At 48.0% G+C, this 18,420-nt stretch overlaps 1 protein-coding gene across 4 annotated transcripts in view; it reads right to left on the reverse strand.

Annotated features, from left to right (window-relative positions):
* The window catches only part of LOC115136302 (glutamate receptor 3), a 339,674-nt gene that overhangs the window by 219,592 nt on the left and 101,662 nt on the right, over window positions 1-18,420 (reverse strand). For all 4 annotated transcript variants that reach the window (XM_065019924.1, XM_065019923.1, XM_065019922.1 and 1 more), the window contains exon 3: window positions 2,096-2,335. In XM_065019924.1, the coding sequence (XP_064875996.1) occupies window positions 2,096-2,335 (240 nt within the window). The remainder of the gene's footprint in view (window positions 1-2,095; window positions 2,336-18,420) is intronic.

The raw sequence follows: 18,420 nt of genomic DNA on the forward strand, positions 1-18,420 counted from the left end.
CCTGCTACTGTCTAGAGGGAATACACATCCTGCTACTGTCTAGAGGGAATACAAATCCTGCTACTGTCTAGAGGAGGGAATATACATCCTGCTACTGTCTAGAGGAGGGAATACACATCCTGCTACTGTCTAGAGGGAATACACATCCTGCTACTGTCTAGAGGAGGGAATACACATCCTGCTACTGTCTAGAGGAGGGAATACACATCCTGCTACTGTCTAGAGGGAATACACATCCTGCTACTGTCTAGAGGAGGGAATACACATCCTGGTACTGTCTAGAGGGAATACACATCCTGCTACTGTCTAGAGGAGGGAATACACATCCTGCTACTGTCTACAGGAGGGAATACACATCCTGCTACTGTCTAGAAGGAATACACATCCTGCTAATGTCTAGAGGAGGGAATATACATCCTGCTACTGTCTAGAGGAGGGAATACACATCCTGCTACTGTCTAGAGGGAATACACATCCTGCTACTGTCTAGAGGGAATACACATCCTGCTACTGTCTAGAGGGAATACACATCCAGCTACTGTCTAGAGGGAATACACATCCTGCTATTGTCTAGAGGGAATACACATCCTGCTACTGTCGAGAGGGAATACACATCCTGCTACTGTCTAGAGGGAATACACATCCTGCTACTGTCTAGAGGAGGGAATACACATCCTGCTACTGTCTAGAGGGAATACACATACTGCACCCACAACTTAGTTATAATGACATACTACACCCACAACTTAGTTATAATGACATACTGCACCCACAACTTAGTTATAATGACATACTACACCCACAACTTAGTTATAATGACATACTACACCCACAACTTAGTTACAATGAAATACTGCACCCACAGCTTAGTTATAATGACATACTGCACCCACAGCTTAGTTATAATGAAATACTGCACCCACAACTTAGTTATAATGAAATACTGCACCCACAACTTAGTTATAATGACATACTGCACCCACAACTTAGTTATAATGAAATACTGCACCCACAACTTAGTTATAATGAAATACTGCACCCACAACTTAGTTATAATGAAATACTGCACCCACAACTTAGTTATAATGAAATACTGCACCCACAACTTAGTTATAATGACATACTACACCCACAACTTAGTTACAATGACATACTGCACCCACAGCTTAGTTACAATGAAATACATTTCTTCCAGTTTAAAAGTAGATGGTGGTTGTGAATGGCCTGTAGATTACATTTCACAGTGCTTATAGAATGTCACCCACTTCCTTGTTTCAACTAGAGGGTAATGTTCCAGCACACTGCACCTGTGGTTTGCATAGTTTGTCATTTTGGCTATGGATATTCTGTTATAATCTCCACCCGGCACAGCCAGAAGAGGACTGGCCACCCCACATATGCTCTCTCTAATTCTCTCTTTCTTTCTCTCTCTCGGAGGACCTGAGCCCTAGAACCATGCCCCAGGACTACCTCACATGATGACTCCTTGCTGTCCCCAGTCCACCTGACCGTGCTGCTGCTCCAGTTTCAACTGTTCTGCCTTATTATTATTCGACCATTCTGGTCATTTATGAACATTTGAACATCTTGGCCATGTTCTGTTATAATCTCCACCCGGCACAGCCAGAAGAGGACTGGCCACCCCACATAGCCTGGTTCCTCTCTAGGTTTCTTCCTAGGTTTTGGCCGTTCTAGGGAGTTTTTCCTAGCCACCGTGCTTCTACACCTGCATTGCTTGCTGTTTGGGGTTTTAGGCTGGGTTTCTGTACAGCACTTTGAGATATCAGCTGATGTACGAAGGGCTATATAAATACATTTGATTTGATTTGATTTGATATGTTGATGCTGTCAACTGTTTCAAGTGCACCCTCAACTAAACCAAGTCAAGGTTTATGGTAGAACCAACCTGCTAAACCTTACCTACCGCTGTCTGTGTTGCATGTTATATTATATAGCAATATCTACTTTGTCATTTTTCCTGTGAATATGATCAATGTTGATGAACTCAAAAAGTACTTCAATAGCACCTAGCTCTGTCGGTGTGTTTACCTCACACCCTGAACTATCTCAAGGCCTGTGATGGCATGGCACCTACCTCTGTCGGTGTCGTAGAGGTAAACAAACTTCTGCCACTTGTAGTGTGACAGCAGGCTGAGGACGGCCCCACGTAGTGCAGGTCTCATCTGGATGACAAACTGCACCTCGTTGTCGGTGGGGTAACTGGGCGTGACGAAGGAGGTGTGCAGCGCACCACAGAATGACGTCAGGGTGTTCATGGACTTTTTATCGTAGAAGCCGAAGATGGCATAGACCCCTCGGGAGAACTGAGAGCAGACTGGAGAGAGAGGGAGAGAGGGAGAGAGGGAAGCGTTAGGATGCTTGAGAGAGAAAACAAGATCAGACACACACCCACACATATGTCAAGTGTTTGAAAATTCAAATTTTCTTGGTAGCTACACTGCAGATCAAATCTATAACAGCCAATTTGTGGAATGAGATGTTGCCATAAGACCAGCATAACTCTTTATCAGGGAGCCTATTTGCATAGGATGACATTTATTCAGCTGGGGAAAACGCTTGCATTTATTTGTAGATCTGTCATGTTCTCTGGTGAGACCTCAGAATCTGGCAGCAATAAAGACCCAGGCAATGTCGCAAATGACAATACTTTTGACCAGGGATCAAAAGTAGTGCACTACAAAGGGAATAGGGCCCTGGTCGAAAGTAGTGCACTACAAACGGAATAGGGCTCTGGTCGAAAGTAGTGCACTACAAAGGGAATAGGGCTCTGGTCGAAAGTAGTGCACTACAAAGGGAATAGGGCCCTGGTCGAAAGTAGTGCACTACAAAGGGAATAGGGCTCTGGTCGAAAGTAGTGCACTACAAAGGGAATAGGGCCCTGGTCGAAAGTAGTGCACTACAAAGGGAATAGGGCTCTGGTCGAAAGTAGTGCACTACAAAGGGAATAGGGCTCTGGTCGAAAGTAGTGCACTACAAAGGGAATAGGGCTCTGGTCGAAAGTAGTGCACTACAAAGGGAATAGGGCTCTGGTCGAAAGTAGTGCACTACAAAAGGAATAGGGTATCATTTGGGATTTGGGATCCAGTTTAGTCAAGAACAGACCAGGGACTTGTGCTATTGACTATTCTACTATTCTATTGTTTCCACTACGTGGATTGATGGCAGCATTCGCGAGAAACTGAAAGCGGGAACCACTGCTTTTAATCAGGGAAAGGTGACCGGAAACATGACCGAATACAAACAGTGTAGCTATTCTCTCCGCAAGGCAATCAAACATCACACATCGGCGTACACATCACAGACAAACTGAATTGGTCCACCCACACAGCAGCAGCGCCTCTTCAACCTCAGGAGGCTGAAGAAATTCGGCCTGTCACCAAAATCACTCACAAACTTCTACAGATGTACAATCGAGAGCATCCTGTCGGGCTGTATCACCGCCTGGTACGGCAACTGCTCCGCCCACAACCGTAAGGCTCTCCAGAGGGTAGTGAGGTCTGCACAACGCATCACCGGGGGCAAACTACCTGCCTTCCAGGACACCTACACCACCCGATGTCACAGGAAGGCCATAAAGATCATCAAGGACAACAACCACCCGAGCCACTGCCTGTTCACCCTGCTATCGTCCAGAAGGCAAGGTCAGTACAGGTGCATCAAAGCTGGGACCGAGAGACTGAAAAACAGCTTCTATCTCAAGGCCATCAGACTGTTAAACAGCCACCACTAACATTGAGTGGCTGCTGCCAACACACTGACTCAACTCTAGCCACTTTAATAATGGGAATTGATGTAAAATATATCACTAGCCACTTTAAACAATGCTACTTAATATAATGTTTGTATATACTGTACTCGATACAATCTACTGCATCTTGCCTATGCCGCTCTGTACCATCACTCATTCATATATCTTTATGTACATATTCTTTATCCCTTTACACTTATGTGTATAAGGTAGTAGTTTTGGAATTGTTAGCTAGATTACTCGTTGGTTATTACTGCATTGTCGGAAATAGAAGCACAAGCATTTCGCTACACACGCATTAACATCTGCTAACCGTGTGTATGTGACAAATAACATTTGATTTGATTTGATTTGACATCAGGCAAGCTCAATCAAACCCAGATCAAGTATTTGAAATAATTTCAAATAGTATTTGGTGAAGGTTTAGTGAAGAAACATGCAACAGGCTAACCTAACGTAGCAGACATAGAAAGACATCTGAGCTGAGTCGTCACTTCCACTTCAAATACTGTATCCCTGACAACCAGACACATCACATTTCTTTCAATGCTGTTAAGGGTGTGTTGTGTCTGATATACACAACTCTACCACTGTTAATCACACTTGAAAGAGATTGGCTTTCCACGTGTTTCCGGTTGACAAATCATACCGTCTGATTAGCTAATCAAGTGTTCCTAACGTTTCCAAGCCTCTGGAATGATACATCCAATCACGTCTGCTGTTTTAATGTCATGTTGACCATTGGTGGTATTAGAACACATCAGCTAGAATGTACCGTGCCTGACATATCACACAGGGGCGTCATACACCCCAAAAATCTGAGGCGAGGCACAAAGTCCATGAGGATTGCTGGGGGATGGTCCTGTGGGGGCTGGACCCCCCATTCAGATGTTGGAGAAATTTTGCATTTTTCAAACACCTGAAACAGCTTTTTCCTGCAAATCTCTGTATATCTAAACATGCACCAGAGGGTGGTGCCGTCAGCCATCACCTGGGGCACACTGCCTGCCCTGCCGGACATCTACAGCAACTGGTGTCACACTGCCTGCCCAGCCGGACATCTACAGCAACTGGTGTCACACTGCCTGCCCTGCCGGACATCTACATCACCTGGGGCACACTGCCTGCCCTGCCGGACATCTACATCACCTGGGGCACACTGCCTGCCCTGCCGGACATCTACATCACCTAGGGCACACTGCCTGCCCTGCCGGACATCTACAGCAACTGGTGTCACACTGCCTGCCCTGCCGGACATCTACAGCAACTGGTGTCACACTGCCTGCCCTGCCGGACATCTACAGCAACTGGGGCACACTGCCTGCCCTGCCGGACATCTACATCACCTGGGGCACACTGCCTGCCCTGCCGGACATCTACATCACCTGGGGCACACTGCCTGCCCTGCCGGACATCTACATCACCTGGGGCACACTGCCTGCCCTGCCGGACATCTACATCACCTGGGGCACACTGCCTGCCCTGCCGGACATCTACATCACCTGGGGCACACTGCCTGCCCTGCCGGACATCTACATCACCTGGGGAACACTGCCTGCCCTGCCGGACATCTACAGCAACTGGTGTCACAGGAATGCCAAGATGACCATCAAGAACTTCAAGCACCCGAGCCACGGCCTGTTTACCCTGCTACCATCTAGATGATCATCAAGGACTTCAAGCACCCGAGCCAAGGCCTGTTCACCCTGCTACCATCTAGATGATCATCAAGGACTTCAAGCACCCGAGCCACGGCCTGTTCACCCTGCTACCATCTAGATGATCATCAAGGACTTCAAGCACCCGAGCCACGGCCTGTTCACCCTGCTACCATCTAGATGATCATCAAGGACTTCAAGCACCCGAGCCACGGCCTGTTTACCCTGCTACCATCTAGAAGGTCGGAGACTGTACAGCTTGGACTGAGTGACTGAAAAACAGCTTGAATCTCCAGGCCATCAGGATGTTAAAAAATCATCACTAGCTGGTCAGTACCCTGCCCTGAACTTAGTCACAGTTACTAGCCGGCTACCACCCGGTACTCAACCCTGCACCTTAGAGACTGCTGCCCTATAGACATAGTCGTTGAACACTGGTCACTTTAATAATGTTTACATACTGTTTACCAACTTCATATGTATATACTGTTGTTCTAGTCACGGCTCATCCTATACACATGCCTACAGTGCCTTGCAAAAATATTCACCCCCCTTGGTGTTTTTCCTATTTTGTTACATTACAACCTGTAATTTAAATACATTTTTATTTGGATGTCATGTAATGGACATACACAAAATAGTCCAAATTGGTGAAATGAAATGACAAAAAATTACTTGTTTCAAAAAATGATAAAAAGTAAAAAATGGAAAAGTGGTGCGTGCATATGTATTCACCCCCTTTGCTATGAAGCCCCTAAATAAGATCTGGTGCAACCAATTACCTTCAGTAGTCATATAATTAGTTAAATAAAATCCACCTGTGTGCAATCTAAGTGTCACATGATCTCTCACATGATCTCAGTATATATACACACACCTGTTCTGAAAGGCCCCAGAGTCTGCAACACCACTAAGCAAGGGGCACCACCAAGAAAGCAGGATCATGATGACCAAGGAGCTCTCCAAACAGGTCAGGGACAAAGTTGTGGAGAAGTACAGATCAGGGTTGGGTTCTAAAAAATATCAGAATCTTTGAACATCCCATTTAATCATTTGAACATCTCATTTAGCACCATTTAATCATTATTAGAAAAATGTAAAGAATATGGCACCACAACAAACCTGCCAAGAGAGGGCCGCCCACCAAAACTCACGGACCAGGCAAGGAGGTCATTAATCAGAGAGGCATCAAAGAGACCAAGGAGAACCCTGAAGAAGCTGCAAAGCGCCACAGCGGAATTTGGAGTATCTGTCCATAGGACCGCTTTTAGCCGTACACTCCACAGAGCTGGGCTTTAAGGAAGAGTGGCCAGAAAAAAGTAAGCAAACATGTTTGGTGTTTGTCAAAAGGCATGTGGGAGACTCCTCAAACATATGAGGGGGGTACTCTGGTCAGATGAGACTAAAATTTAGATTGTTTTCGCCATCAAGGAAAATGCTATGTCTGGCGCAAACCCAACACCTCTCATCACCCCGAGAACACCATCCCGACAGTGAAGCAGCATCATGCTGTGGGGATGTTTTTCATCGGCAGGGACTGGGAAACTGGTCAGAATTGAAGGAATAGTGGATGGTGCTAAATACAGGGAATTATTGAGGGAAATCTGTTTCATTCTTCCAGAGATTTGAGACTGGGACAATGACCCTAAGCATACTGCTAAAGCAACACTTGAGTGGTTTAAGGGGAAACATTTAAATGTCTTGGAATGGCCTAGTCAAAGCCCAGACCTCAATCCAAAAAGAGAATCTGTGGTTTGACTTAAAGATTCCTGTACACCAGTGGAACCCATCCAACTGGAAGGAGCTGGAGCAGTTTTGCCCTGAAGAATGGGCAAAAATCCCAGTGGCTAGATGTGCCAAGATTATAGAGACATACCACAAGAGACTTACAGCTGTAATTGCTGCAAAAGTTGTCACTACAAGGTATTGACTTTGGGGGTGAATAGTTATGCACACTCAAGTTTCCAGTTTTTTTGTCTTATTTCTTGTTTGTTTCCCCAAAAAAATATTTTGTATCTTTAAAGTTGTAGGCATGTCGTGTAATTCAAATTACAAAACTCTATTTTAATTCCAGGTTGTAAGGCAACAAAATAGGAAAAATGACAAGAGGGCTGAATACTTTCGAAATCACTGTGTAACTACTGCTGTACACACCTTTTCCATTCATATACTGTCCATACTGTCTATACACACCGTCCTATACATATATATTTATATTCCAGACTCTGACAATACATATAAATTCCTATATTTTTATTTTTAAGATTTGCGTGTATTGGTTTGTATTTTTAGATATTACTGCACTGCTGAATCTGGGAACACAAGCATTTAGTTAGGTATTACTGCACTGTTGGAGCTGGGAACACAAGCATTTAGTTAGGTATTACTGCACTGTTGGAGCTGGGAACATAAGCATTTAGTTAGGTATTACTGCACTGTTGGAGCTGGGAACACAAGCATTTAGTTAGGTATTACTGCACTGTTGGAGCTGGGAACACAAGCATTTAGTTAGGTATTACTGCACTGTTGGAGCTGGGAACACAAGCATTTAGTTAGGTATTACTGCACTGTTGGAGCTGGGAACACAAACATTTAGTTAGGTATTACTGCACTGTTGGAGCTGGGAACACAAACATTTAGTTAGGTATTACTGCACTGTTGGAGCTGGGAACACAAACATTTAGTTAGGTATTACTGCACTGTTGGAGCTGGGAACACAACCATTTAGTTAGGTATTACTGCACTGTTGGAGCTGGGAACACAAACATTTAGCTACACCCACGATAACATCTGCTAAATACAGTACCTGTCAAAAGTTTGGACACACCTATTCATTCAAGGGTTTTTCTTTATAAGCTTCTTCAAGTGCAGTCGCAAAAACCATCAAGCGCTACGATGAAACTGGCTCTCATGAGGACCGTACCAGGAAGAAAATACCCAGAGTTACCTCTGCTGCAGAGGATAAGTTCATTACAGTTAACAGCCTCAGAAATTTCAGCCCAAATAAATGTTTCACAAAGTTCAAGTAACAGACACATGTCAACATCAACTGTTCAGAGGAGACTGTGTGAATCAGGTATTCATCGTTGTCGAATTGCTGCAACAAAAAAAAACACTACTAAAGCACACTAATAAGAAGAAGAGACTTGCTTGTGGCAAGAATCATGAGCAATTGATATTAGACAGGTTGAAATTTGTCCTTTGGTCTGATGAGTCCAAATTTGAGATTTTTGGTTCCAACTGCAGTCTTTGTGAGACGCAGACTAGGTGAACGGGTGATCTCCGTGTGTGTGGTTCCCACCGTGAAGTGTGGAGGAGGAGGTGTGATGTGTGGAGGTGCTTTGCTGGTGACACTGCTTAATTTATTTAGATTTCAAGTCACACTTAACCAGCATGGCTACCACAGCATTCTGATGGTTTGGGGTAAGTTGTACCATAGAGTCAAGGTTAAGCTGCCAACAAGTGCTCAGCATATGTGTGAACTCCTTCAAGACTGTTGGAAAAACATTCCAGGTGAAGCTGGATACCAAGACTGTGCAAAGCTGTCATCAAGGTAAAGGGTGGCTATACATTCTGATTTGTTTAACCTTTATTCAACTAGGCAAGTCAGTTAAGAACAAATTCTCATTCACAATGACGGCCTACCCCAGGCCAAACCCTGACGACGCTGGGCCATTTGTGCGTTGCCCTATGGGACTCCCCATCACAGCCGGATGTGATGCAGCCCAGATTTGAACCAGGTACTGTAGTGATGACTCTTGCACTGAGATGCAGTGTCTGACACCACTGCGCTACTCAGGAGCCCAAAAAACTATAACCCACATCTCCCCATGAACATTTATCTCTAGTCACAATGAGAGAGAGAGAGTGAGAGAGAGAGAGAGAGAGAGGAGAGAGAGAGAGAGAGAGAGAGAGAGAGAGAGAGAGAGAGGGAGAGAGAGAGGGAGAGAGAGAGGGAGGAAGAGAGAGAGAGAGCAAAAAGATAATTACTCAACACATTGGAAAGAATCAACAACAACAAAAACCTAAACAGAGAGTACCCAGTGGCAGAATACCTGACCACTGTGACTGGCCCTAAACAGAGAGTACCCAGTGGCAGAATACCTGACCACTGTGACTGGCCCTAAACAGAGAGTACATAGTGGCAGAATACCTGACCACTGTGACTGGCACTAAACAGAGAGTACACAGTGGCAGAATACCTGACCACTGTGACTGGCACTAAACAGAGAGTACACAGTGGCAGAATACCTGACCACTGTGACTGGCCCTAAACAGAGAGTACACAGTGGCAGCATACCTGATCACTGTGACTGGCCCTAAACAGAGAGTACACAGTGGCAGAATACCTGACCACTGTGACTGGCCCTAAACAGAGAGTACACAGTGGCAGAATACCTGACCACTGTGACTGGCCCTAAACAGAGAGTACCCAGTGGCAGAATACCTGACCACTGTGACTGGCCCTAAACAGAGAGTACACAGTGGCAGAATACCTGACCACTGTGACTGGCCCTAAACAGAGAGTACCCAGTGGCAGAATACCTGACCACTGTGACTGGCCCTAAACAGAGAGTACCCAGTGGCAGAATACCTGACCACTGTGACTGGCCCTAAACAGAGAGTACACAGTGGCAGAATACCTGACCACTTTGACTGGCCCTAAACAGAGAGTACACAGTGGAAGAATACCTGACCACTGTGACTGGCCCTAAACAGAGAGTACACAGTGGCAGAATACCTGACCACTGTGACTGGCCCTAAACAGAGAGTACCCAGTGGCAGAATACCTGACCACTGTGACTGGCCCTAAACAGAGAGTACACAGTGGCAGAATACCTGACCACTGTGACTGGCCCTAAACAGAGAGTACCCAGTGGCAGAATACCTGACCACTGTGACTGGCCCTAAACAGAGAGTACCCAGTGGCAGAATACCTGACCACTGTGACTGGCCCTAAACAGAGAGTACACAGTGGCAGAATACCTGACCACTTTGACTGGCCCTAAACAGAGAGTACACAGTGGAAGAATACCTGACCACTGTGACTGGCCCTAAACAGAGAGTACACAGTGGCAGAATACCTGACCACTGTGACTGGCCCTAAACAGAGAGTACACAGTGGCAGAATACCTGACCACTGTGACTGGCCCTAAACAGAGAGTACACAGTGGCAGAATACCTGACCACTGTGACTGGCCCTAAACAGAGAGTACCCAGTGGCAGAATACCTGACCACTGTGACTGGCCCTAAACAGAGAGTACCCAGTGGCAGAATACCTGACCAATGTGACTGGCCCTAAACAGAGAGTACCCAGTGGCAGAATACCTGACCACTGTGACTGGCCCTAAACAGAGAGTACCCAGTGGCAGAATACCTGACCACTGTGACTGGCCCTAAACAGAGAGTACCCAGTGGCAGAATACCTGACCACTGTGACTGGCCCTAAACAGAGAGTACCCAGTGGCAGAATACCTGACCACTGTGACTGGCCCTAAACAGAGAGTACCCAGTGGCAGAATACCTGACCACTGTGACTGGCCCTAAACAGAGAGTACACAGTGGCAGAATACCTGACCACTGTGACTGGCCCTAAACAGAGAGTACCCAGTGGCAGAATACCTGACCACTGTGACTGGCCCTAAACAGAGAGTACCCAGTGGCAGAATACCTGACCACTGTGACTGGCCCTAAACAGAGAGTACATAGTGGCAGAATACCTGACCACTGTGACTGGCACTAAACAGAGAGTACACAGTGGCAGAATACCTGACCACTGTGACTGGCACTAAACAGGGAGTACACAGTGGCAGAATACCTGACCACTGTGACTGGCCCTAAACAGAGAGTACACAGTGGCAGCATACCTGACCACTGTGACTGGCCCTAAACAGAGAGTACACAGTGGCAGAATACCTGACCACTGTGACTGGCCCTAAACAGAGAGTACACAGTGGCAGAATACCTGACCACTGTGACTGGCCCTAAACAGAGAGTACCCAGTGGCAGAATACCTGACCACTGTGACTGGCCCTAAACAGAGAGTACACAGTGGCAGAATACCTGACCACTGTGACTGGCCCTAAACAGAGAGTACCCAGTGGCAGAATACCTGACCACTGTGACTGACCCTAAACAGAGAGTACCCAGTGGCAGAATACCTGACCACTGTGACTGGCCCTAAACAGAGAGTACACAGTGGCAGAATACCTGACCACTGTGACTGGCCCTAAACAGAGAGTACACAGTGGCAGAATACCTGACCACTGTGACTGGCCCTAAACAGAGAGTACACAGTGGCAGAATACCTGACCACTGTGACTGGCCCTAAACAGAGAGTACACAGTGGCAGAATACCTGACCACTGTGACTGGCCCTAAACAGAGAGTACACAGTGGCAGAATACCTGACCACTGTGACTGGCCCTAAACAGAGAGTACCCAGTGGCAGAATACCTGACCACTGTGACTGGCCCTAAACAGAGAGTACCCAGTGGCAGAATACCTGACCACTGTGACTGGCCCTAAACAGAGAGTACCCAGTGGCAGAATACCTGACCACTGTGACTGGCCCTAAACAGAGAGTACCCAGTGGCAGAATACCTGACCACTGTGACTGGCCCTAAACAGAGAGTACCCAGTGGCAGAATACCTGACCACTGTGACTGGCCCTAAACAGAGAGTACCCAGTGGCAGAATACCTGACCACTGTGACTGGCCCTAAACAGAGAGTACCCAGTGGCAGAATACCTGACCACTGTGACTGGCCCTAAACAGAGAGTACCCAGTGGCAGAATACCTGACCACTGTGACTGGCCCTAAACAGAGAGTACCCAGTGGCAGAATACCTGACCACTGTGACTGGCCCTAAACAGAGAGTACCCAGTGGCAGAATACCTGACCACTGTGACTGGCCCTAAACAGAGAGTACCCAGTGGCAGAATACCTGACCACTGTGACTGGCCCTAAACAGAGAGTACACAGTGGCAGAATACCTGACCACTGTGACTGGCCCTAAACAGAGAGTACCCAGTGGCAGAATACCTGACCACTGTGACTGGCCCTAAACAGAGAGTACCCAGTGGCAGAATACCTGACCACTGTGACTGGCCCTAAACAGAGAGTACACAGTGGCAGAATACCTGACCACTGTGACTGGCCCTAAACAGAGAGTACACAGTGGCAGAATACCTGACCACTGTGACTGGCCCTAAACAGAGAGTACACAGTGGCAGAATACCTGACCACTGTGACTGGCCCTAAACAGAGAGTACACAGTGGCAGAATACCTGACCACTGTGACTGGCCCTAAACAGAGAGTACACAGTGGCAGAATACCTGACCACTGTGACTGGCCCTAAACAGAGAGTACCCAGTGGCAGAATACCTGACCACTGTGACTGGCCCTAAACAGAGAGTACACAGTGGCAGAATACCTGACCACTGTGACTGGCCCTAAACAGAGAGTACACAGTGGCAGAATACCTGACCACTGTGACTGGCCCTAAACAGAGAGTACCCAGTGGCAGAATACCTGACCACTGTGACTGGCCCTAAACAGAGAGTACCCAGTGGCAGAATACCTGACCACTGTGACTGGCCCTAAACAGAGAGTACCCAGTGGCAGAATACCTGACCACTGTGACTGACCCTAAACAGAGAGTACCCAGTGGCAGAATACCTGACCACTGTGACTGACCCTAAACAGAGAGTACACAGTGGCAGAATACCTGACCACTGTGACTGGCCCTAAACAGAGAGTACCCAGTGGCAGAATACCTGACCACTGTGACTGGCCCTAAACAGAGAGTACCCAGTGGCAGAATACCTGACCACTGTGACTGACCCTAAACAGAGAGTACACAGTGGCAGAATACCTGACCACTGTGACTGGCACTAAACAGAGAGTACACAGTGGCAGAATACCTGACCACTGTGACTGGCCCTAAACAGAGAGTACACAGTGGCAGAATACCTGACCACTGTGACTGGCCCTAAACAGAGAGTACACAGTGGCAGAATACCTGACCACTGTGACTGACCCTAAACAGAGAGTACACAGTGGCAGAATACCTGACCACTGTGACTGGCCCTAAACAGAGAGTACACAGTGGCAGAATACCTGACCACTGTGACTGGCCCTAAACAGAGAGTACCCAGTGGCAGAATACCTGACCACTGTGACTGCCCTAAACAGAGAGTACACAGTGGCAGAATACCTGACCACTGTGACTGGCCCTAAACAGAGAGTACCCAGTGGCAGAATACCTGACCACTGTGACTGGCCCTAAACAGAGAGTACACAGTGGCAGAATACCTGACCACTGTGACTGACCCTAAACAGAGAGTACACAGTGGCAGAATACCTGACCACTGTGACTGGCCCTAAACAGAGAGTACCCAGTGGCAGAATACCTGACCACTGTGACTGGCCCTAAACAGAGAGTACACAGTGGCAGAATACCTGACCACTGTGACTGGCCCTAAACAGAGAGTACACAGTGGCAGAATACCTGACCACTGTGACTGGCCCTAAACAGAGAGTACACAGTGGCAGAATACCTGACCACTGTGACTGGCCCTAAACAGAGAGTACACAGTGGCAGAATACCTGACCACTGTGACTGGCCCTAAACAGAGAGTACACAGTGGCAGAATACCTGACCACTGTGACTGGCCCTAAACAGAGAGTACACAGTGGCAGAATACCTGACCACTGTGACTGGCCCTAAACAGAGAGTACACAGTGGCAGAATACCTGACCACTGTGACTGGCCCTAAACAGAGAGTACACAGTGGCAGAATACCTGACCACTGTGACTGGCCCTAAACAGAGAGTACACAGTGGCAGAATACCTGACCACTGTGACTGGCCCTAAACAAAGAGTACCCAGTGGCAGAATACCTGACCACTGTGACTGGCCCTAAACAGAGAGTACACAGTGGCAGAATACCTGACCACTGTGACTGGCCCTAAACAGAGAGTACCCAGTGGCAGAATACCTGACCACTGTGACTGGCCCTAAACAGAGAGTACACAGTGGCAGAATACCTGACCACTTTGACTGGCCCTAAACAGAGAGTACACAGTGGCAGAATACCTGACCACTGTGACTGGCCCTAAACAGAGAGTACACAGTGGCAGAATACCTGACCACTGTGACTGGCCCTAAACAGAGAGTACACAGTGGCAGAATACCTGACCACTGTGACTGACCCTAAACAGAGAGTATACAGTGGCAGAATACCTGACCGCTGTGACTGGCCCTAAACTGAGAGTACACAGTGGCAGAATACCTGACCACTGTGACTGACCCTAAACAGAGAGTACACAGTGGCAGAATACCTGACCACTGTGACTGGCCCTAAACAGAGAGTACACAGTGGCAGAATACCTGACCACTGTGACTGGCCCTAAACAGAGAGTACACAGTGGCAGAATACCTGACCACTGTGACTGGCCCTAAACAGAGAGTACACAGTGGCAGAATACCTGACCACTGTGACTGGCCCTAAACAGAGAGTACACAGTGGCAGAATACCTGACCACTGTGACTGGCCCTAAACAGAGAGTACCCAGTGGCAGAATACCTGACCACTGTGACTGGCCCTAAACAGAGAGTACACAGTGGCAGAATACCTGACCACTGTGACTGGCCCTAAACAGAGAGTACCCAGTGGCAGAATACCTGACCACTGTGACTGGCCCTAAACAGAGAGTACCCAGTGGCAGAATACCTGACCACTGTGACTGGCCCTAAACAGAGAGTACACAGTGGCAGAATACCTGACCACTGTGACTGGCCCTAAACAGAGAGTACCCAGTGGCAGAATACCTGACCACTGTGACTGGCCCTAAACAGAGAGTACCCAGTGGCAGAATACCTGACCACTGTGACTGACCCTAAACAGAGAGTACCAGTGGCAGAATACCTGACCACTGTGACTGACCCTAAACAGAGAGTACACAGTGGCAGAATACCTGACCACTGTGACTGACCCTAAACAGAGAGTACACAGTGGCAGAATACCTGACCACTGTGACTGGCCCTAAACAGAGAGTACACAGTGGCAGAATACCTGACCACTGTGACTGGCCCTAAACAGAGAGTACACAGTGGCAGAATACCTGACCACTGTGACTGACCCTAAACAGAGAGTACACAGTGGCAGAATACCTGACCACTGTGACTGGCCCTAAACAGAGAGTACACAGTGGCAGAATACCTGACCACTGTGACTGGCCCTAAACAGAGAGTACACAGTGGCAGAATACCTGACCACTGTGACTGGCCCTAAACAGAGAGTACACAGTGGCAGAATACCTGACCACTGTGACTGCCCTAAACAGAGAGTACACAGTGGCAGAATACCTGACCACTGTGACTGGCCCTAAACAGAGAGTACACAGTGGCAGAATACCTGACCACTGTGACTGGCCCTAAACAGAGAGTACACAGTGGCAGAATACCTGACCACTGTGACTGGCCCTAAACAGAGAGTACACAGTGGCAGAATACCTGACCACTGTGACTGGCCCTAAACAGAGAGTACACAGTGGCAGAATACCTGACCACTGTGACTGGCCCTAAACAGAGAGTACACAGTGGCAGAATACCTGACCACTGTGACTGGCCCTAAACAGAGAGTACACAGTGGCAGAATACCTGACCACTGTGACTGGCCCTAAACAGAGAGTACACAGTGGCAGAATACCTGACCACTGTGACTGGCCCTAAACAGAGAGTACACAGTGGCAGAATACCTGACCACTGTGACTGGCCCTAAACAGAGAGTACACAGTGGCAGAATACCTGACCACTGTGACTGGCCCTAAACAGAGAGTACACAGTGGCAGAATACCTGACCACTGTGACTGGCCCTAAACAGAGAGTACACAGTGGCAGAATACCTGACCACTGTGACTGGACCCTAAACAGAGAGTACACAGTGGCAGAATACCTGACCACTGTGACTGGCCCTAAACAGAGAGTACACAGTGGCAGAATACCTGACCACTGTGACTGGCCCTAAACAGAGAGTACACAGTGGCAGAATACCTGACCACTGTGACTGGCCCTAAACAGAGAGTACACAGTGGCAGAATACCTGACCACTGTGACTGGCCCTAAACAGAGAGTACCCAGTGGCAGAATACCTGACCACTGTGACTGGCCCTAAACAGAGAGTACACAGTGGCAGAATACTTGACCACTGCGACTGGCCCTAAACAGAGAGTACCCAGTGGCAGAATACCTGACCACTGCGACTGGCCCTAAACAGAGAGTACACAGTGGCAGAATACTTGACCACTGTGACTGGCCCTAAACAGAGAGTACACAGTGGCAGAATACCTGACCACTGTGACTGACCCCTAAACAGAGAGTACACAGTGGCAGAATACCTGACCACTGTGACTGACCCTAAACAGAGAGTACACAGTGGCAGAATACCTGACCACTGTGACTGGCCCTAAACAGAGAGTACACAGTGGCAGAATACCTGACCACTGTGACTGGCCCTAAACAGAGAGTACACAGTGGCAGAATACCTGACCACTGTGACTGGCCCTAAACAGAGAGTACACAGTGGCAGAATACCTGACCACTGTGACTGGCCCTAAACAGAGAGTACACAGTGGCAGAATACCTGACCACTGTGACTGGCCCTAAACAGAGAGTACACAGTGGCAGAATACCTGACCACTGTGACTGACCCTAAACAGAGAGTACACAGTGGCAGAATACCTGACCACTGTGACTGGACCCTAAACAGAGAGTACACAGTGGCAGAATACCTGACCACTGTGACTGGCCCTAAACAGAGAGTACACAGTGGCAGAATACCTGACCACTGTGACTGGCCCTAAACAGAGAGTACACAGTGGCAGAATACCTGACCACTGTGACTGGCCCTAAACAGAGAGTACACAGTGGCAGAATACCTGACCACTGTGACTGGCCCTAAACAGAGAGTACCCAGTGGCAGAATACCTGACCACTGTGACTGACCCTAAACAGAGAGTACACAGTGGCAGAATACCTGACCACTGTGACTGGCCCTAAACAGAGAGTACACAGTGGCAGAATACCTGACCACTGTGACTGGCCCTAAACAGAGAGTACACAGTGGCAGAATACCTGACCACTGTGACTGGCCCTAAACAGAGAGTACACAGTGGCAGAATACCTGACCACTGTGACTGGCCCTAAACAGAGAGTACACAGTGGCAGAATACCTGACCACTGTGACTGGCCCTAAACAGAGAGTACCCAGTGGCAGAATACCTGACCACTGTGACTGGCCCTAAACAGAGAGTACACAGTGGCAGAATACCTGACCACTGTGACTGGCCCTAAACAGAGAGTACACAGTGGCAGAATACCTGACCACTGTGACTGGCCCTAAACAGAGAGTACACAGTGGCAGAATACCTGACCACTGTGACTGGCCCTAAACAGAGAGTACACAGTGGCAGAATACCTGACCACTGTGACTGGCCCTAAACAGAGAGTACCAGTGGCAGAATACCTGACCACTGTGACTGGCCCTAAACAGAGAGTACACAGTGGCAGAATACCTGACCACTGTGACTGGCCCTAAACAGAGAGTACACAGTGGCAGAATACCTGACCACTGTGACTGGCCCTAAACAGAGAGTACACAGTGGCAGAATACCTGACCACTGTGACTGGCCCTAAACAGAGAGTACACAGTGGCAGAATACCTGACCACTGTGACTGACCCTAAACAGAGAGTACACAGTGGCAGAATACCTGACCACTGTGACTGACCCTAAACAGAGAGTACACAGTGGCAGAATACCTGACCACTGTGACTGGCCCTAAACAGAGAGTACCCAGTGGCAGAAAACCTTGACCACTGTGACTGGCCCTAAACAGAGAGTACACAGTGGCAGAATACCTGACCACTGTGACTGGCCCTAAACAGAGAGTACACAGTGGCAGAATACCTGACCACTGTGACTGGACC

This window comes from Oncorhynchus nerka, linkage group LG6 (genome assembly GCF_034236695.1).
Source record: "Oncorhynchus nerka isolate Pitt River linkage group LG6, Oner_Uvic_2.0, whole genome shotgun sequence".
Taxonomy (NCBI): domain Eukaryota; kingdom Metazoa; phylum Chordata; class Actinopteri; order Salmoniformes; family Salmonidae; genus Oncorhynchus; species Oncorhynchus nerka.